The 22,451-nt window shown below is 36.3% G+C and overlaps 1 protein-coding gene and 1 pseudogene across 3 annotated transcripts; both read right to left on the bottom strand.

Moving 5' to 3' along the window:
• Nucleotides 1–16,086: 16,086 nt before the first annotated feature.
• LOC113323237 lies at nucleotides 16,087–18,510 on the bottom strand (annotated as a pseudogene).
• A 505-nt stretch (nucleotides 18,511–19,015) lies between these two features.
• LOC113321729 (protein RETICULATA-RELATED 3, chloroplastic-like) lies at nucleotides 19,016–21,573 on the bottom strand. 3 transcript variants are annotated; one of them, XM_026569631.1, is made up of 2 exons: nucleotides 21,417–21,573; nucleotides 19,016–20,506 (listed from the first exon to the last, which is right to left on the bottom strand). In XM_026569631.1, the coding sequence occupies exon 2, from the start codon at nucleotides 20,397–20,399 to the stop codon at nucleotides 19,263–19,265; it is 1,137 nt and encodes a 378-aa protein (XP_026425416.1). In that variant the 5' UTR covers nucleotides 20,400–20,506; nucleotides 21,417–21,573; the 3' UTR covers nucleotides 19,016–19,262. The 3 variants fall into 3 exon arrangements, with proteins under 3 accessions (XP_026425416.1, XP_026425417.1, XP_026425418.1); XM_026569632.1 differs by lacking the exon at nucleotides 21,417–21,573 and adding an exon at nucleotides 21,274–21,404; XM_026569633.1 differs by lacking the exon at nucleotides 21,417–21,573 and adding an exon at nucleotides 21,274–21,393 and having other exon boundaries at nucleotides 19,016–20,498.
• Between the last annotated feature and the right edge of the window lie 878 nt (nucleotides 21,574–22,451).

The raw sequence follows: 22,451 nt of genomic DNA, 5'->3' as shown, positions 1-22,451 counted from the left end.
TCATCCACTGACTCTTCTGGTTGTTGTGGTTCTTCAATTTGATGTTGTGGTATCTCAACAGCGGGTTGTTGCAGATTTTCAGCTTGCTCTTGTGGTCCACCAGCATCATCTTTAATTGCAGCAGCAGGTTGTGATAAATGCAGATTAAATGTGGGCACCACATATTCTTCTGAGTTTCTGTAAGAATGTCATCATCACCACCGGCCAAAAAGTCTCTTTCCTGTGCTTCAAGCCTTTCTTGTGGTGTTGCTATATTTGGTGTTGTCTCCAATTCCACTTGAGTTTCTGTTTCCTTGTCGTCGCTGGAGAGATTAACATCTTTTTCCATGTCCATGAACTTGAAAGGTGAAGACTGGATACCTTGACTAGCCGTTTGGTCTTGGATATCGAGTCTGATAACTTCTGGAACTGATTCTTGTGTAGGTGGTTCAGTTGAAGATACCAGTTCAACAAGAGTCTCATTCCTTGTCAAGTTTTGGCTCAGTGGGTCGCTTGGCTCAGCTGATGATACATTGACACTAGGTCCACCTGACGACTCCTCCTGCACTTCTATGTTGCCACAATCAACGAGCAATTCCTTCACGTAATTATACAACTTTTCATTGAAGTCTACTCCACTCTGTCTATTCCTCTCCTGAGTCTGCTTCATGTCTTTCAGCTTTGCTTCAATGATCTGCAACCTTGCTTCAGCACAATCGGGTGGACACGTTTCTTGTTCAATGATATTAATCGCATCCATAAATGCTTCTTTATACTTGTCCCTGTTCTCTTCAAGATTCATTGCGACGAGATCATATATCTCTTTCCTTTTTATTGGTTTTCTTGGTTCACAGAATTCCATCTCCATTGCACTGTACTCATCTCTAAATTTCTCATTATACTGCAACATGATTAATGACACATATCAAAGGAATGCATAAAAAATATAACAACATTTTTTATATGCATAACTTGTGATGCAGCTAATCTAAACAATGCATAACTAGTCATGCATTTAATATTGGAACTGAATAATATGTCATGCATTGATTTGTTAAGGTGCATAACTGATGCATAACAGGAACATGAAGGAATTCAACGCACCTTGTTTATAGACAACACATTGCTTATTAGATTCAAAGCAAATCTTACCATCTTCGGCATCATTTGTATTATCATCCTCATTATCTGCATCACCCAATACTTCCTTTGGTGCAGCTTTCTTTGCTTTCTTTGCCTTGATTTGCATCTCCTTCAGTGTTTCGACACTATCAATTTCTTCTTGTTCATCTTCAACATCAGAAGGTAAAATCACATTGAGGAGAAAATTATGTTAACATCGAAGAAGAATAAAGTGATAACTCAAAAAAAATTATGGGTATTCAGGATTAAAAAAAATAAATTAAAAAAAAACAAAATCAAACACTGACAGATGAAGCTAATGATAAATCTCATCGGGTTTTTTCTGTTTCTTCGACTTCATTTTTCCTTTTTCATCTGAAGCATCAAGAACAAAAATTAAAATCGAAAATCAATAAAATCAAATGTACCAAATGCATGCAAGAATAAGATCGATTAAACTAGTTTTAGTACCTAATTTCTTCTCTTTTGATTTCTGAAGACGTGTTTTTGTCGATGTTTCATCCATTTTGGTTCTACTGAATTCTAGGGTTAATGTTTTTTAGAGTTTGAAATTGATTTTTAGGGTTTGATCAACTTCAATAATCAATCATCTGTTACAGTGTTTATGGAGGAATAGGAATAGAAAAACGGTTGAAGAAAAAATGAGAACAACGGATGAAGAAAAAATGAGAAGAAGAGAAAAGAAATGGTTCCGACCGTTTTTGGGAGTTAATAAAACCGCTGAAGGTTAATTGAGGAACTCTGCACGTTTTTAATGATTTTAAATAATGTTGGGCGCGACTGTAGGGAAAAGTAATTCTGGGCCTGGCGGTAAGAAAAAAAAGAATTCTGGGCCTGCGCCTAAGGTCCCCAGAATTATAGGTGGACAGAAAGGAAATAAAAGGGAGTCCTTTCCTATCTCTCCGGCATATCTCTTCTTCTACTTTTGTTTGGGGTTTAGAAACATGATAGGTTTTCTCTTCCTTCTCGTTATGAACTCCATGAACATGAGATAAGTTCTTATTAGGTTTCTTCTCGAGACCCTGTAGGTTAACGACTTGAAGACTTCATTGGGATTGAGAAGCCAGACCCAACTATTTTCTCTGTAGTTGCGTGATATGATCTTGTTGTTTCTATCGTATTTGAGTACAATCGTAAGATTGGCTTGAGATTGATATCTCCGATAGGCAAGATATAAAAGAAGTCACAAACATCTTCGTCTCATCGTTTGTGATTCCACAGTAGCTTGTTTCGCTAGTCGATTGAGTTTATTGTGAGGTGATTGATAATTCTAGGTTGTTCTTCGGAAATATAAGTCTCGGTTATCGATTGGTTCCTGTTCACCTTTATTTATCAAAAGACATAAAAAAAAACTCGTAGTTATTTATGTGGGAGACAGATTTATCTATTACCGTAAACTTTTCTGTGTGATACAGATTTGTTTATTAAAGTCTTCGACTTTGGGTCGTAGCAACTCTTAGTTGTGAGTGACATCAGCTAAGGGAATCAAGTGCGTAGTATTCTGCTGGGATCAGAGACGTAAGGAGCGTAACTGTACCTTGGATCAGTGTGAGATTGATTGAGGTTCAACTACAGTCCAGACCGAAGTTAGTTTGTAGTATGCTAGTGTCTGTAGCGGCTAAATACAATGTGTATTCAATATGGACTAGGTCCCGGGGTTTTTATGCATTTGCGGTTTCCTCGTTAACAAAACTTCTGGTGTCTGTGTTATTTATTTTACGCATTATATTTTGTTATATAATTGAAATATCACAGGTTGTGCGTTGAATCGATCAGTTGGTAAATCCAACCTTTGATTTTTGATTGAAATTGATTGATCCTTGAACATTGGTCTTTGGTACCGTTCAAGTAGTTTCTCTTGTATTCAATAAGACTCGCAGATTTCTATTTGCTTGAGTAAGTATTGAATTGAGAAAGTGATATATAACTCTTTGATATACTTTTATTAAGATTGAGTCTGACTGTCTAGTTGATTCTCTTAAAAGTATATTGGAGTTAGTCCATACAGATTGCTAAGCGAAATATTGGGTGTGGTTGTTGTACCCCCGTTTTTTCATTAACCACAGGGAAAATGATCAATTCAATTGGCCATGCTCAACATAAGAGAACTTACGGAGCAACACAGTACATACACAAAGATGTGGATCAGGGAAAGACCAATACTGCGGAATAATCAAAGATTCATTCTATTTTTCATCACTATTTGCACAATGACATATAATAGACTTAATCTTTGTAAACAAAAGTCCATCATTTCTTTCATCAATATTTGCATAATGACATAAAAGGCTTAACTTTTGTAGTCAAAAGTCCATTATATCTTTTATCAATACTTTCATACCGACATATAATAGAATTAAATTTTGGACAGTATATATGTACGGATTTAACGCATTTAGCATTTTAATTGAAAGATAGGATCATTCAAGGCTAAAATACCATAAAAGTTATTACAACCATGATAGTAATAGTTTTAAAGAAATCAACATAAGAAGTTCAACAGACAATAATAGAATTCTAAGAAAAAAGACTAATCACTCATCTCATAATAATCCCTAGCAATTTCATAAAACTTCTCACCCAGTTCAGGATAGGTTGTCTCTGCATAGTCCACCTGCTCTTTAAAAACATCACTTCATGCTAGAGACGGACGAGTACAGAGTTGGATGCTGCAGGAGGTCTGGACATTTTTCTAATGCTCTTCATGGTCAAGACCTTTGGTCCTCCATGATAGGTTCCCACAGCAACAATATCAAATTGACTGCAAATACTTGAGATGAGACAAGGAAAGCTAGGAGTCTTCTTCGAAATCTTCCTAACACTTATCATCTGATGAATAATAAGGCCGCAGAAGTCAATCTTCCTCCCTTCAACAACGTAATAAACCAGTTCTGCAAGAGGTGTGGTCCATAATTGTCTGTCAATTGTACTGGGCATCAAGTTGGCCACCAACAACTTTGAGGAATAGTGCAGCATCATGAACATCAATCTTTCCTCCACACCATGCGACATTCTTTGCAAGAAGGAAGTTTATGAGCACATTCGGAGAAGGTCTCAAGTGCTCAGGGGTGGTAATAAAAAATCACCATCACGAGACAAGTCCAGTAGTTCAGCAATGACTTGTCGATTCACAACAATAACTCTTCTTTCAACAAAGGTGCAGTTGACAGTACCAGGCTCATGCGGGTTTGCATAAAATTGGGCCATCAATTCTGAATAGGTTGTTCCCATGGGAACGTGAATAATACCCCATTCATGATTTTGAAAGAACCCAGAAAGACCATTTACCCTAAGTCCAAAGGGATTATAAATTATTTCCATAATATGATTTCTTTTACTATATTCTACATAGTAATCACGAGCCTTAGTGTCAATGAAGCTAATTCTCAGACTTGGGTCATAAAAAGTATCTTCACAAATTTTGAGTACCCGAACACTCTCCACAACTAGGCCTCTTTCTAGAACTCATAGTGCAGAACCAAAACACAAAGAAGAGTTGAGAAACTTATTTGGTACACGAACTGATGTTAATGGTGAAGTTCAGAATTGATGAGCAAAACGAAATCAGTTCTTGACCCAACGTGTACGGTCTTCTCCTGAGTTTAATGGTGCAATTCACACAGAAAAATGGTTAAGAAATGAGAATGGGAGAAAGGGTGGTTGTGAACTGTAGGGTTTCTCTTTCTTGTACTCGAGAAGAAGAAGAAGAAGAGAAGGCGAACTGGACGAAGAGAATTTTTTTCTCTTTTTTAAGTGTCAAACGGTGGAACCAGAACCAGATATGTTCGAACTGGAACGAGATCCATTCACACGAGTTCGGGGTGCGCGAACAGAATGTGTGAAGTTAAAGCTCGTTTTTTTTGTGAACTACTGTTGATTTAAGTAGAAAGATGGATTGGAGCAGAGCTCAACAATACTATCCAGTGATTCACAAGAACAACGCTTTGCATACCATGGCACCAAGAGAGAGTTCCTTTCCAGCAGATCTTATAACTTCAAGTATTGAGAGAAACCCAAGAAACTGTCTTTACAAGTTTTCAAAGAATTTAAGAAGATCACAAATAATTTGTGTTCCTAACTTCTTCTTTTACAACTTATAACACACAGTCTTCGCAGATAATATTTTGGACTGCACAGGGAAACTCTTTTGATAAAAAGAGACATCCTGACTTTCTCATAAGCGAGGACAGTACTATTATATTGAGAAGGTGTATTAGGGTTTGACTGATGAACATAGTTAAGATCAGAGATTGAAATCACCAATAAATAAGGTTTAGATACTTATTGCATTATATCCAAATTGTCTGAGACAGAGGACTGAGAAGAAGATCAATATCAATCTCAACATGAGCATTGTTCATCATAAATTGATTTAGCCTCTCAAGAGATTCTTGCTCTTTCTGGAGATATAGCTCAACATCAAGAGATAAGTTCTCAAGCCTTTTCTCAAGCCCTGTAAACATTTATAGGGATTTTAAACCTGGAAGAGGTTTGGATAGAATTTCTTCTACAAACTTTACTAAATCAGTCATGGAAGATAATTCTGAAATTCCTGGATCTGGTGGTGTATTATAGAGATAGCACTTCTGTCTATATTCAGATCGCTACAAACACATACTTATGAGGTCTTAAATGTGTTTGCCTGGTCTGATACCAATTGAAAAAGCGGGGGTACAACAACCACACCCAATATTTCGTTCGACAATATGAATAGACAAACTCCAATATACTTTCAAGAGAATCAACTAGACAGTCAGACTCAATCTATATAAAAGTATATCAAAGAGTTTATATCTCTGTTTCATAATGTTATCAGCAAATTAAACAGATAGAAATCCGCGAGCCTGATTATTATGTGAAACAACTTGAACGGTACCAAAGACCAATGTTCAAGGATCAATCAATTTGAATCAACAACCAAAAGTTGGATTTACCAATTGATTGATTCAACGCACAAGCTCTCCTTAGTAGTTCTTCGTCTTCAATTGATGAATGTCGTGAAGTTTAATGCTCAACTACACAATCTATCCTAGTCCGAGACATCATTATAAGTAGACTAGAAATCAAGACTTATATTTTTGATTACTAACATTGACAAACAAGCTTGAGATAGCAACACTTACGAGTTCGACCGAGTTGTAGTTTGTTGACATACCTTACTTTATGTTTGTACTTGAAACAATTAGATAAGTCGTGACCCTTAATAGTACAGTAAAGACATGTCAATGTGGAGGATGGTTCGGACACCGTGGCAGAACATGTTTCCAGAAAAAGTTGAGTACCCGAAACAAGAAAGGTAGATTTTTCATTAGTAAAAGAAAAATCAATTACATCCTCTAACGCTGTTGATGACGTATCATCAGGAAAAATGTCAAGATTGATATGAGTATTGCTACAATTATCAAAAGTGATATTTTCACCAAGGAGTGCTAAACTTGATTTTTCATCTGTAGAATCATAGTGATCAGATGTTCCATCAAGAGTTGCAGCAAGGCCCTTGTTGCCAGTGTATTTGCTACGATTTGTACACTCATTAGAAAAATGGCCAAAACCCTTACACTTGAAGCACTGTGGCATATCCTCCGCATCCGTGTCGACCAGTATTCACATTTTTAGGAGAAACATGGTCATGTGGCTTTAATGATGATCTGGGTTTATCTGTACTGATGCGTTTACTTCTCTTCAAAAGAAGATCTCTAAACTGTCATGTGATCATAGAAACTGAGTTATCAATATCTTCATTTGATGATCAGTCTCAATTGGATCATTCACAGAGTTGCCAACACTTTTACTTTTATCAAGTAAAATAGTGTTTATTTTGTGCTTTGAACACAATATCCTTTCCAGCTTTGTATAGTCGTTCGTGATGAAAGATCTTTAGCTTCCTAACAAGAGTGTTTCAAGGTTATCTCCTTCAACAATGACATGTTTCTTAGAGTCGTATCTAGTTGGTAAAGATCTGAGAATTTTCATCACAATATCCTTTTCAGGAATAGTCTTACCCAATGCGAATGATGCATTAACAATTTTAGACACTTTGTGATTAAACTCATCAAATAAATCTTCATCAGTCATACGAAGGTTTTCTCAATCAGAGTTTAGGTTTTGAAGCCTAGCTTCATTTCAGAGGTATTCCCTTCAAATACGGTTGCTAAGATATCCTAATCATCTTTATATTTAGTGCACGTAGTCACATGGTGATGAAGATCTAGGGTAATGGCATGGATAATAGCAATTAACCAGTACGATTTTTACTCTGCAACACTAATCTCGGATTCAGTATATCTTCATATATCCTTTGCAACAGTTACACTGTCTACTGTAATTGTTGGAGGATCGTAGCCATTTACAACACGAACCCATGATTGAAAATCACGCAGTGAAGAAAGGCACGCATAACAATTTTCCACCATAAGTAATTCGAGCCATCGAAGACTGGCGGTACGTTTATAGAGATAACACTTTTGTCCATATAGTCAGATTGCTACGAACATATATTTATGAGGTCTTAGAGTGTTTCCCTGCTTTGATACCAATTGAAAACGTGGGGGTACAACAACCACACCCAACTATTTTGTTCAGCAATCTGTATGGACTAAAATCCAATATAATTCCGAGAGCACCAAGTTACTGAGTCTCAATCAAGAAATATATAAAAGAGATTTATCTCTTTCTCAACACAATCAACAAATCAAACAGATATAAATCCATGAAACTGATTGTTAAGAGAATAAATCGGATGGTATCAAAGTCCAATGTCCGAGTATCACTCAAGTCTTATCCGACAAACAAGGTCGGATTTATCAACTATGATTAAACTATGCACAACCTGTGATATTTCAATTATATAAAGAAAATATAATGCGGAATAGAAGTAACACAGATACCAGAAATTTTGTTAACGAGGAAATCGCAAATGCAGAAAAACCTCGGGACCTAGTCCATACTTGAACACCACACTGTATTTAGCCGCAACAAACTCTTACCTACTACAAGTTAACTTCGGACTGGAATGTAGTTGAGACCTAACCAAGTCTCACACCTATTAAGGTACAGTCGCGTTCCTTACGCTTCTTAAATCTCGCAAGACTCTGCGCACTTGATTCCCCTAGCTGACGTCCTTTACAGCCTAGAAGTTGTTACGACCCAAAGTCGAAGACTTATAAACAAATCTACCCCCCATGGATAAGTCTAATGTATTTGTTGTTTTCGTATTAAGATAAAGATCAAAGTGAATAGGAAACTCAACTAATAATCTGGTCTTATACTCACAAAGAGCATCCTCGAAATATTAGTCACCTCACAGTAACCTAACTGATTAACAGAAGAAGTTATTGCGGAATCACAAGATTCTGAGACGAAGAAACTGTTGTGATTTCTTTTTATATCTTACCTATCGGAGATAAATCTCGAGAAAATATTAGAGAAGATTAAACTCAATATGATAGAAAAAGTAAGATCAGGATACACAACTACAGAGAAAATGTTTGAACCTAGTTTCACGAATCCCAAGCGAAGTCTTTAAGTCGTTAAACCTAGTAATGGTTTTCAGAAGAACTGGAAACCTAGGTTAATGGGGAATCGACTTTATTTTGCAACTAATACACACGAGAGTGTCGGGATTAAGTTTTCCAGATGCTAGAGTTCCTCCTTGTATAGTCTTTCAAATCAGGGTTGCTTACAATCAAAGCTAAGATAGATTAGTAACAAAGCAATTAATATCCACCGTTAGATGAACACTGATTTAAGATTCAAGCTAAGTTTTATTAGAAAATAAGCAATCAATCTCCAATGTTAGATGGTATTAGATGGATACAGACAAATTAAATATACCTATATTTGTGTTAGAGCATTGCTCGGTCGAACTCGCATGCGTTGCTATCTCAAGCATGTTTGTCAATGTTAGTGATCAAAACTATAAGTCTTGATTTCTAGTCTATTATAGCTAAGTCTCGGACTAGCATAGAAAGTGTAGTTGAGCTCAAGGACTTCATGGCGATTCATCATACAAGCAAAAGAACTGCTCAAGGAACCGGTGGAACTTTTCGACAAAAAGGTATGTGATGACTTGAACTTATCTATCACTCAAAAGTCTATCTACTCTATCTCCTACTATTTGAGACAAGAAGTCGTATGCTATATATATATATACTTGGATTATACACACTTGGTATTTCGAGACGAGTATACCTCGCCTATTTATATCTCGAAATATGTGTTGGTAAGCTTTTCGCTTCGATCAAGTTCATCTTTACCTAATGACAAAAGTCATGATATGTTTCAATCACTTTGAAAATTGCTTTGACGAGAAATGGTGTAACAACTGTATAACGTCCTCTAAGAATGTTTCAATGATTGAAATGAGAGTTTAGATTACATAACCAATGATGGACATAAGCATTGTTGTGGAAACACATTTATGTATAAGTCCTATTCCTTGAACCAAAGTTTGCGAACTTTGTTGATCAAGAGAAATCGGAAGTGTGGCTTTGCCAAGTCCGTGAACTGCCGAACTTCTCATCCCGAGAAATTCTTCTGGAGTTGACGAACTAGCTGTGTCCGCGAACCCAGTCCGCAAACCCAGTCCGCGAACCGGCGGAAAGTCTTTTGCCGAGATTTTCTGCTGGAGTTTGTAAACTCTGCCCGGTTGCTTAAGTCCGTGAACCTAGTCTGCGAACTTAAGAAGGTTATATATCTGAAGATGATTTCTGAACTTAAACTTAAAAAGACTAAGGAATGCAGTTTGCAAACCGTGGCTATAAAAGTTCATGAACCGATTCAAGTGAATCAAATCATCTTTGCTTCAATTGTGTCTTGTGTAGTACATAAGATTTCATTCCAATTGAACAACTCTCTAACTAGTTCATTTGAAGTCATTTGAACTAGTTATGGTGAAGAAGAACGTGGTTGATATGAAATGCTCATATGGCTAACCTTTTGGTTAACTATTATTGAACCAACAAGTGTATACGTTTGGGTACGGTTAACAAACCTAGAAGAGTGCATTGTCAAGTGTGTGTAACAAGATAAGTTTTCGATCTAACGGTTGAGAAATATTACCTTGAATCTAAATCAGGTTTTCATCTAACGGTGGATATTGTTTTTTTTGTGACCAAGGCAAAACCCTGATTTGAAAGACTATATAAAGGAGACATCTAGTATTGTGTGAAACTAATCCCCACACCTTCCGTGTGATACTAGTTTGCAAACTAGAGTCGATTCTCCTTTAACCTTTGGTTTTCTTCTTCTAAAACCAGGTTAACGAGTTAAAGACTTCATTGGGATTGTGAAGCCAGACCGATACTACTTTTATCGTAGTTATGTGATCTTATCTTGCATCTTCTATCGTACGAGTACAATCAGATTGATTAGCTTGAGATTGATATCTCCGATAGGTAAGATATAAAAAGTAGTCACAAATATATTCATCTCATTGTTTGTGATTCCACAACATCTTGTTTCGCTACCATACAATTAAGATTGTTGTGAGGTGATTGATAACTCTAGGCTGTTTTTCGGGAATATAAGACCGGATTATCAATTGGTTCCTGTTCACCTTGATTATTATCAAAAGACGGAACAAAACCTTTAGGGTTTTTTTGTATGAGATAGATTGATCCTTAGATAGACTTGTCTGTGTGAGACAGATTTGTTTATTGTCAAAGCCTGCGATTTTGGATCGTAGCAACTCTTAGTTGTGCGTGAGATCAGCTAAGGAAATCAAGTGCGCAGTATCCTGCTGGGATCAGAGGCGTAAGAGCATAATTGTACCTTGGATCAGTGGGAGATTGATTTGGGTTCAACTACAGTCCAGTCCGAAGTTATCTTGGAGTAGGCTAGTGTCTGTAGCGGCTTAATACAATGTGTGCTCAATCTGTACTAGGTCCTAGGGTTTTTCTGCATTTGCGGTTTCCTCGTTAACAAAATTTCTGGTGTCTGTGTTATTTCAATTTTCGTATTATATTGTCTTATCTTTATAATTGAAATAATACAGGTTGTGCGTTAGATCATCAATTAGAGTAATCCAACCTTTGGTTGTTGATTGTCATTCATTGATCCTTGGATATTGGTCTTTGGTACCATCCAAGTTATTCCTTGTGTTTGATTAAAGACTCGCTGATTTCTATTAGCTCGAGTAAATCAAAACAAGAGATAGATATTAACTCCTCGATATACTTTAAGTCTGGATTGAGTCTGACTGTCTAGTTGATTCTCTAGCAAAGTATATTGGAGTTAGTCCATATAGATTCCTAAGAGAAATATTGGATGGTGTTGTTAGACCCCCGCTTTTTCAATTTGGATATGGGTGAACCGTACTTAAACGTGTATAACAAGTTGGCTCAATAACAGTCAAACGAAGTTAGCCATATGAACACTTTTAACTTAGCCATATTCATCTAACACTTCTAGACCAAATCTGATAATAAATCAATCACGATATATAATCATATAAATCTAAATATGTTACAAGAGAGTTGTTCAGATGTTCACTATCTCGTAGAAATATCCATGAACTATTTGAATCATATTCGGTTTGTCTTGTAAGTATACAAAGTACTTATACAAGAACCAATTCATGAACATAAGGCTACGGTTTGAAAAGAAAGTTTGCATACCTTAATACATTAAAGTTCCAGGGACTTTAATTCGCAAACGAACCTGAGTTCATGAGTATAGACAATAGTTACCATACAAGTATGTGAACAAATTGTCATACTTACTGATTTTAGAACCTAACCACTGAGTTTGAAAACTGGGTACGCGAACCACAGTTCCGGACCTTGCCTAGTCTTGTCATTCGTAAACATTGTTCGCAAACCACAGTTCCGAACCTATCACAGATAAACTCGTTCGCAAACACAGTTCTCAACTACACACTTTTATCATAATCCGAAACATAACTATAAGTAGACTAGAAATCAAGTATATAGTTTTGATCAACTAAACTTTACAAACAAGATTGAGATAGCAACGCTTGCGATTTCGACCGAGCAGTGCTCTAAAAAAATCCATTCTTCGTATGGTACGTATGCAGACGCAATTAGTTTCAGCATTAATGGTCCAACACTTTGTCTCTCATATTATCTAATGACGAGGTGATTGCGACATTATGTTAAATCATATCATCTGGCTAGGAAATAGATGACAATTGCTATATTTGATGAGGCAAGTTTAAATTCATTTCTTGGATACTCATACTTTCTATCAAGTCGTTCGGCGCATGCATGCGCCAATTGCGCATTGGGCATAGCATGGAAAGTAAGCTAAATCAGTATGCAAGTTATCAAAGCTTGCATAAACCATCGGCACCACAAGGATGATGCAAGGAAAGTACAACATGAGCCTGACCTATGCACTCTTAGCACGAGCATCATTGCATGCTCTCAGCCTAAGCTAAGTAGAAAGTTGAAGTAGGATTGCAATCAGCATATGTGTGAGTCCAAAGCATGTCTTATGCTCGGACAAGACTCAAACGCTAACGATGCATGTAATAGTGCATTAACATTAACATTTATGTCCTTGCACCCTTTTCATAACAAGGGTAAGTTGGAACAGTGTGGAAGCAAAGTTTAAGGCATCATATTTGTGGAGCATGCTTGTAAAGGAAAATGTACTTACATTTTCTTGGCGCGAAAAAAGAAGCTTTACGGTCCGGTTACTAGCAATCAGAGTGGCGCATTGGGGAGTTTTGACCTGCCTGCCCTGGCGGGTTAGGTGTAATTTTTCGGTCTGTCACAAGATCGGCTCAGATTATTGGAATCTTTACCCAGGTATTTTAAAACTTCGACAAAGTGAAGGATTGTTGATTATTGTCAAAGTTTTGGGTGGGTCCTGAAGCCCACTTATGGGTCCGTAAAGTCCCGGAACACATTTAGAAATCCTAGATTCTGTTGTTGTGTAAGTATTTTATAATTGATCTCCTAATTCAATTACGAAAAATTATTTAAGGTTTCCATCTTTAAGAAGATACTTGATGGCGAAGTTTACTTAACGTCCAAGTAAATGACTACTATCGTTTAGGAGGAGGTCCTTGTTTAGGAAGGAATCCTTATTTAGAAGGAGATCAATTGTAATATGATATAAGTATTATCTTGTTCGGTTAAAGACATTATTCAGAGTTATGAAACGATTTGTTCACGAGATTTATTTTAGGTTTTATGATCAACACGTTGTTAGATCATAGATTGTTGATTGGTTCATCAATCTTTGAGTGTGTAATTCTCAATTTAGTGGTTCCATAATAATAAATAAGAAGTCATAACCGTTTGTGGATATAAGCATATTGCCGAACCACTTTAATCTTGTGTGCTTTATTTATTTCCTCTTTTGTGTTTGCATTTTAACTTTATTTTATGTCGATTCGAAAATCTAGTATCTCATGGGCTAATTAGAGTTTAATTTCGCTAACAATTTATGTATTACAACCTTATAAGATGGTTTTTAAATTTAACTAGGCCTTTAAGATTCATTAAGTTAACAGATCTCTAGATTAATTCGCATTAAGACCACATTAACTACAAGTCTTGGACAAGCAATTGTGGTCCCATTAACCAACAAGTTCCTTTGATCTACAAGTCATGGGCAAGCAAATATTTTTCATTTGTCTTCTTGGTCGGTTTATATGATCGTATTATTTGTAATGAATTTTGGGTTTAAGGTAATGAATTCTACAAAATATACTGTATTAGGGTCAAAACGAGAATCACGAGAGATTAATAGGGTATTTTGTACCAGAAGCAAAATTATTTCTCTTTCTTTCGAAACAAAAGTCGATCCTAAAAATCAAAAATTAAAAAAAGATCTTCACAAAAAGTTAAATTATTTGCTTCTAAAACTTGTTTTGACTCTGTATTCCCAAACGGAATTCTGACATTACTATTTCTTAATAACATGTTTGGATTGCACTGTCAGAAGTCAATTTGGCTGTCAAATTTCAGAACGACTTTTAGAGTCGAAAATTCAAATTTTTGTGAAGCGAAATAGTTTTGCTTCTGACTTCTGCTTCTGGAGCAAAAGTCAGACGCAGATTTGTATCCAAACGCGCTATAAAAATCGACAAGTAACTTCTTTATGGTATCCAAACACGCTATATAGTTATGGCTATAAGATTTGAAGGAACGAGCAAAAAGAGAAAATGCACTTTTTTGAACGAAAATTGTAACTAGGTATATGCTTGATTTTTTTCCCTAAGAATTCAAATATGGATTATATATAAATCATCTAGATTTTAGAACGCGAGGTAACAAAGCCGCTAGAAATGCCACACCAAAACAACCTAGCTAGTTTGGGACATATCCCGATTATTTAGGCCTATAGTTTTCTTCATCCACCTATATGAGTTGGATAAGGGGTGTCTAAAAAATGGAAAGCAGCAAGTTATCTTCACTAGTAAAATCTTAGAATTGGAACCAAATCTAGTTAGTTTCACCCTCTTAGGTACTTTTCTATCAACTCATTCTGCTTAATTAGGTTTTCGGCTGATTCATACGTTCAAAATTTCAGAAACTTCGGTTTTCCATATTTATCCAGAATCGACTAATATAAATGTCCACTCTAGCTGATTTTAAACAATCAATTAACATGCACATATACGCTGGCTTGACGTGGACACTCATATAGATCGATTCTGCTTACACGAAATGCCTAATTTTTCTGCATGTGTTATTGGTTATAATCGGCCAATATAAACGTCTACATACATCAATTATTGCAATCGGTTTATAGAATCATCCACATCCGCCTATTGTTACAATCGACCTTTATGTAAATAAATTTCACAATCGGTTATAAATTCGTAGTCGTTTGTTGTAATCGGCCTATATATATAATTGTCTGCGTATTCTTAATATTCTTCGTGAACGAGGAACATTAACCTAGAATTGCCCCGCGATAGCATGAACATCCACCCATGGTTGATGTTTTTACATATATATATTCAAAAAAAATTTATGTCTTTATGATCAATTAAAATTGAGGGAGGATCCCCTCGCACTTTTATTTTTGCACTGTCTCACACTTTTAGTGACATTTTTCGTAATAAAACTTATATTATAGCGTATTTGAAGCTAATATTTTAGAGATATGCTCCTCTTATAAGGCTCTATATACCCACAGAAAATGAACACATTCCGAAATACCAAACTTCACCATCTACCAATCTTAATTTTAACGGTTGAAAATTCGTTGATTTTCGACGGTTGATCTTCAAAGTAGTAAATGGCGGAGTTATACATTTCGGAATGTTGTGATTTTTTATGGGTATGTTGATCTTGGTAAGACAAACATATCCCCAAAATGTTAACTTCAAATATGCTACCGTTTAGATTTTATACAATAAACAGTGGCAAATGTGTGAGATAGTGTAAAAATAAGAGTGTGAGGGGATTTTCCCTCATTAACATTAGTTGATTTTTAAATTAACAAGATTAAACCTCTGTTAACATCCAAATTAACACTTATTCATCAAGAAAAATTAGTCATTCACAAAAATAGTTAATTAAAGGATTTTTATTTTGTCTTCTGGTGATATCCCCAGACTAGCCAGGCAAAACAATGCCACAATGTAAATGGCAGGTTAATTCTACTCTGAATTTTTTACTCGACACCCGATTTTTTTAGTCTCGATTTTGTACTTGGCACCCAATTTTTCACTTGGCAAATCATCTGTTACCTGAAAATGCTTGTTCCCTTCCGGTGGAGCATGCATTCAGCTAAACATACATAGCTAATTACCTGAATTTGACCGTAATCGTGTTTGATGAAATATGCATATTAAGGCATATATACTATCCATTTTGCTCACGCTTGCAATCGACACCATGGCTTGATTTGAGCAACATATATGAACCCTCATCCATCAATCCAATTTATAAGACTGACAGCTCCGATTTACAAGAAATTTTATGTATATTGGCTATGTAAAAACAAATGAAGGAAATATTTTTATAAGAACCAAGTGAAGGAAGCATCTATAGAGCTTATACGTTCATCAAACAAAATTCATTGCCACTCGTAAAGGTGGGATAAGATTACAATGTATCAACATAGCATCTCACCCTTGTATAGGATGTATTATATATATATATAGCATATACGTGTGAGATGGTTACTCTGCCAAGAATCTCTGTAACCCGACTTTCTCAGGCCTTTGTAACCCCCTTAACCTTGCCAGAGCCACAAAAGAAACCACTCCAAGAACATTATTCAAGATGACTGAGGCCTTAAACCTTATCGGAGAAAGACCCTTTGCTAATATAAATTCGATCCCATTAAGAGTTTGATATCTGAAATTACTGCTAAAACCCATAATGTTGTCGAAGTCACAGCATTCAAAGTAGTAGGTGGAAGATTGTTGGGTGTCTCAAAACCGAAACCAGTCTTCTTTTTCATTACAATCAATCCATTCGACAAGTCCAGCTGCAAACCTGACTGCAGCAAATCCAAAATGGCTCCTTTGTACATATGACTAGGACAGCTAGGGAAGATAGCAGGAAGAGAAGAGGATGCTGAACCCATTGCTGAGACTAACAGAAACGCCAGAACAAAATTCATAATCAAGACTAGAGAAAATAAAACAAGTTTGTTATGTCCAAAATTAGGACAAGATGCCATATCTCCGAGAACACATACACTCACGCCTATAATTGTTGTCCTTAACATTCACTATTCTCAAACACCCCAAGACCTGACAGCATTATCAGAAAGAATAAAACTATGCGGATATTAAACACAAACACACAGAATTACAGTGGCTCAGCAATGTGCCTACCTCCACCTGCAGCAAAATGAGTTTCTTATTCAAAATCAGAGAATATACAACTTAGAGTTTCTCTCCCACCTCTCAGAATTCAAAGGATGCTCAAACCAAAGGGTCCTAGAATTAGAAGTCCTAATAGAGAACAAATTCCTAATATAACTAGAAAGAAGATTCCGAATACAACTGATAAACAAACTCCGAAATCAGTTAGTAGTTTCTCAAAACCGAGACAACATCTACCAACAAATTCTTCCAATAAACGCTCGCATCATCGGAACTGTCTCCATACATATAGTACATATCGGAGAATTTCAAAACTAGATGTGAAAGAAGAATGATTGTCATAATCACCATCCCCATCATTATCACGTCCGCCAGAATTTGAACCTCCTCCATTTTTTCCATTCCCGTCTGCGTTACCGTTACCGATCCCACTGCCATCACTTCCATCAGAGTCGGTTGCTAGTTCTGCATTCACAGGAAATTTGTGCTTCGAAAATTTGGGTTGCAGTGGAGATAGTGATAGATTTTCAGGATAACAAGCACTGATTGAGAAGTTAGATGGGCGAGGGACAAGGATTAATGAAGAATGAGAAAAAGTTCGGGGTGGAAAGTGAATGTTTGCAGCAACACTATGTGCATTTGAGAGAGAAGAGAACCTAAGCCGGGCTATACTCGCCATGCTGGCTCACAATTGTTTTCTTTTCTTCTTTTCTTACACGGAGAGGAAGAAAAAACTTTGAAAGCTAAGGCGGAACTGACCACCAACTCTCTTGGCAACAAGTGGATGTTGAGGCAGTTCACCTACCTACATCCATATGGAACCGATCAGATAGGCAAAACAAATGATTATGATACTGATTATCTAGTCAAATCCACGAATACAATCTAAATGCATCTATATCCAGATTGAATTATAAGGAATCAATACCAAACTGTAGTTCAAATGACATTAGTCTCAGTCTTACCAGACTAGCTTATTGATCAAAGACAAGAAAAAAGAAATAACTAGAGAACTCAAATCTCTCAAGCCTAAGTGAAAATCTACTGAATAAAACTCCAAATAGAAGACATGAATGCACCTATTACCGCAAAAAAAATTGTAAGATCACGATAAAAATACATAAGTAAATAGGACTATATTTATGATACACGAACAGTTTAAAACTCTCTTAAGAACGCAAGAATAGTTATGATTTGTGTTTCTCATACTGTAGGGTTCAGATAATTCATGACCTATCTATTCATACAGAAGAAATCACATTAACCAATTTTGTTACAGATCAAGGATATCAAGAATTGAATAAGAACATAATTAAATTAGCTCCAAAATGTCAAACTAATCACAAAAACTAAAAATAATAAATACATGTATTAAGATTACTGATCCAACTACCTTGCTAATCATGAATTTTAAGGTTAGGTAAAGTGAAGTGAACGCAGATATCAGATCCAATAAAACTAAAAACAAATTCAACAAAATCCCATATAACACAGAGAACTAGATTAAAAATCAGATTCCTGAGTTGATTGTTTCATTACCTGAATTAGAGTATAATGAAGGATGTTGAGAGCAAAGAGAGGAAGGTAGCTGCCTCACAGCTGAGTAGAAAGACAGGCAGAATAAGGACGGGATGTTTAAAGATTAAAGAATATATTTTGTATTTTAAGGTTGACTTGGAGCCAAACCCTGTTCACACCAACATCATGTGACGGTACAAACTCAGGGGCCGGGCAGGTTAATTCTAGACTGGAGTCTTCTTGACTAGGACAAATTTACCTATTCTCAGACTTTCCTTGCATGTACTACTACCCAAGTCTAGTTTCCTGAATCCTATGGGTGTTGCATGCATGTAGATTCAATTTGATGTTCTCCCAACTCCTAACCGCACACACTGACATGGTACTCTGCCGATGTCCAATTTATGAACACAAGCTTAATAATGGATGAAACCCAATGTACACATTCTGCCACTTCTGTCATTCACATGTGCACAGCTTGCAACTCAAAACATGGGTGATTTGAGCAATATATTTGAACCTTCATCCATTAATCAGTTTAGATAAGACAGCTCCCAAGTCCCAACCATCAATTACAAGGAGAAACATTACGCATATTGGCAACAGAATAACATAAAAGAACTAAACAGTGAAGAATTTATAGATTTATTCACTCATCAAACAGAATTCAATGCCGCTTGTAAAAGTGGGATCAAATTACACTCTAAATTTTAGAAGGAAAAAAAAAACAGCATCTCACTAATAGAACTCTACTGCCTGCCAAAAATCTCTATGTAAGACAATAAAAGCTTTACACTAAATATGGAAAGCATGAAGATGGAATACGAACTCACAAGTGGAATGGTTACCGTGGTACTCCTACTCATTTCTCCTCAACCAACTTAACCTTCTCTACAAGTAGTGTTGTTTCTTCATCCTCCTCTCCTTCATTTATAATATCAACCTGACTTTCTCCGGTCTTTTGTGATCCCGTTAACCTTGCCAGAGCCACAAATGAAACCCCTCCAAGAATATTATTCAAACACCTCAGGACGATAACTGAAGCCTTAAACCCTACCGGAGGAAGACTCTTTGCTAGCATATATTCGATTCCATTAAGAGTCTGATATCTCAAATTACTGCTAAAACCCATATGACCTGCCCAAGTCATAGCATTCAGAATTGTAGGTGGAGGCTTGTTGGGTGTCTCAAAACTAGGATCCATCTTCTTTTTCATTAGAATCAATCCATTTGAAATTGCAGTTCCAGCAAGTCCAGCTGCAAACCCAACTGCCGCAAAAACGACTCCTTTGTATACAAACGTCCCGCATCGATCGAGAAGAGAAAACATCCCTGGTTCGAACATATGGCTCGTTGGACAGCTAGCGAAGATGGCAGGAAGAGTAGAAGATGCTGTACCCATTGTTGGGGCTAACAGATACATCAGAACAAAATTCATAATCGATCCAACAACAAGAGTGGAGAAAACAAAATCGAGCTCGTTAAGTCCAAAATTAGGACGAGATGCCATATCTCCAAGAACACATGCACTCACACCTACAATTTCTTCCATCAAAACCTTGAATGGGAACTGTGGATCCACAGCAACTCTGGATCTCCATCCATTCAGTAAAAATCCGAGAAATCCAAAATTAGATGCTGAAGAAGAATGATTTTCAGAATCGCCATCCCCATCATTATTAAGTCCACCAGAATTTGAATCCCCTCCATTGTTTCCACTCCCACCTGTATTACGGTTACCGATCCCACTGCCACCATTTCCACCAGAGTCGGTTGATATCTCTGCATTCACAGAAAATTTGTGCTTGGAAGATTTGGATTGCAGTAGAGATAGTGATAAATTTTCAGGGCAACGAGAATTGATTGAGATGTTTGATGGGCGAGGGAAACGGATTAATGAAGAACGAGAAAAAGTTCGGTTTGATGAGTGAATGTTTGCAGCAGCAACATCTTGTGTCTTTGAGAGGGGGGAGAACCTAAGCTGGGCTGTAGTCGCCATGCCGGCTCACAATTGTTTATCTTCTTTTCTTACACGGATCAAAAGAAAGAAATTGGAGAACTGACCACCTACTTTCTGGGCAACAAATGGAAGTTGAGGCTGTTCACCTACATCCAAGTAGAACCAATCAGGGAAGCAAAACAAATGATTATGATACCAATAATCTACTCAAAATCGATGAATACAATCTAAATACATCAACATCCAAATTGAAATAATATGAAACAAAAGAATTTGCAGAACTGTTTAACAAATAGCTCAACTACCCTTCCAAAAATTCCTGAGCTACCATATTACCAAAAATGTAGTTCAAATGACATCAGTCTTAGTCTTAAGAAACTAGCTAATTGATCAGAGACAAGAAATACAAACTAGACAACTCAAATCTCTGAATTCTAAGTGAAACCTCCCGAATAAAACCTCAAGAGATCACATAAAGTTAAATTAGTATACATAGAATTATCTTATAATTACGAACAGTATTAAGCATTATTGTAATGCAATGTTATCAGTAGAAAAAAACAGCTATGATCAAAAGCAATTAAAATTCACATTTGAACACTCTTAAGAAGAATGTAGAGACTAATGTAAGAGTGATCACAATTAATATACATATATCATGCAGAGATCAAATGATTGATAAACTTATTAAGAAAAACGGATTATCATAGAAGAGATCACCTTTTTTTTCTTTTTGATCGATTAGAAGAGATCACATTAGTACTAGACCAATTAATTTCAGTACAGATCATGGAAGGAAATTTAAGAAATGAACAAAAACATATTGTAATTAGGTCCAAAACATTTCTACATATCAAGACAATCACATAGAAAAAAAAATATTGTATAATATTAAGATCACTGAGCCATCTACCTTGATAAAACACAACAGATGCAAAATCATAGTCTAAAGTTGGAGACACAGTGATCAGATTCAACAAAACAAGAAATAAATCAATGAAACACGGAAAATTAGATCTAGAAATCAGATTTCTAAGTTGATTGTTGTTTTTTTACCTGAATGAGAGAGAATAAATGGGGAGTTGTTGAGGGAAAAAAGAACACATAAGTAGAAGTAGGTGGCTCAGTCAGTGCTCACAGCTGCTGAGTTGAAGAGAAAGACAGAATAAAGGACGGAGATATTTAAATAAGATATTTCAAGGTGGACATGTGGCGAATGGAGAACGAGTGGGCTTGAAGTATATACTAAGATACTGGGGTCCATGTGAATCTACTCTACCACTTGGTTGGTGGAGGAAAGTTAAGGGGAATTTGTCAAAACTGGTTTCTTCTGAGATGATAGATCATTTTCAAATCCAACACTATCACTTAGAATCTGAATACTCAACCATCTCCGTTGATCATCTGAAACATGAATATGAGAGATCCAGAACAAAACCTGATTTGTTGCACCCCAAAGGTCATCTGAATGTTGAAGGTAACTGTGGAGTGGACCACATAACCAGGGTCCTTGCAACTCTGTTGATATTTTGGCAGAGGAAAAAGGTTATTGTTGTCTTATTGGTAATCAAAAATGCGCTGAGCGTCGACAACTTGTTCAGCCTTAGTTGCGAATTCTTTATGCTGACCTTGATAAATAATCGTAAGTCCTTTCCAAGAGTAAAACCATGGGCTATATACCTAAACATATCTATAAGAATGATAATCCTGACAGAGTAGTACGCCGTGGTAAAAAAGTAACTCCATAACACGTTCCCAACTGACTGTTTCGAAACCAAAAGAACAGCTGTAACAAAGTTAAAACGATAACTAAAAATCCTTCATTTTTCTGTTCTACTTGATTGATTCCAAAAAGAAAATGGCCGTTTCGCATTATTATCTTTTTAGTGGACACGAGATCAATCATGAGTGTCATCATTTACATCATCCAGTACGTTTCAGGAATCATGAGCATCACCATTTTCATTGGTATGTCAGAAACAGCTTCATTATCATTATCAATGTCACCAAGGCTCTCATCAATTTCATTTTCGTTGTTGCACACGTCAGTTGCATTTTTAACAACATTATGTGGTAGTCTAAGAAGTAAGA

The sequence above is a fragment of the Papaver somniferum genome, chromosome 11 (assembly GCF_003573695.1).
Source record: "Papaver somniferum cultivar HN1 chromosome 11, ASM357369v1, whole genome shotgun sequence".
Lineage (NCBI taxonomy): Eukaryota > Viridiplantae > Streptophyta > Magnoliopsida > Ranunculales > Papaveraceae > Papaver > Papaver somniferum.
Note: the sequence above shows the minus strand (reverse complement) of the source record. Positions and strands in the feature narration are given on the sequence as shown.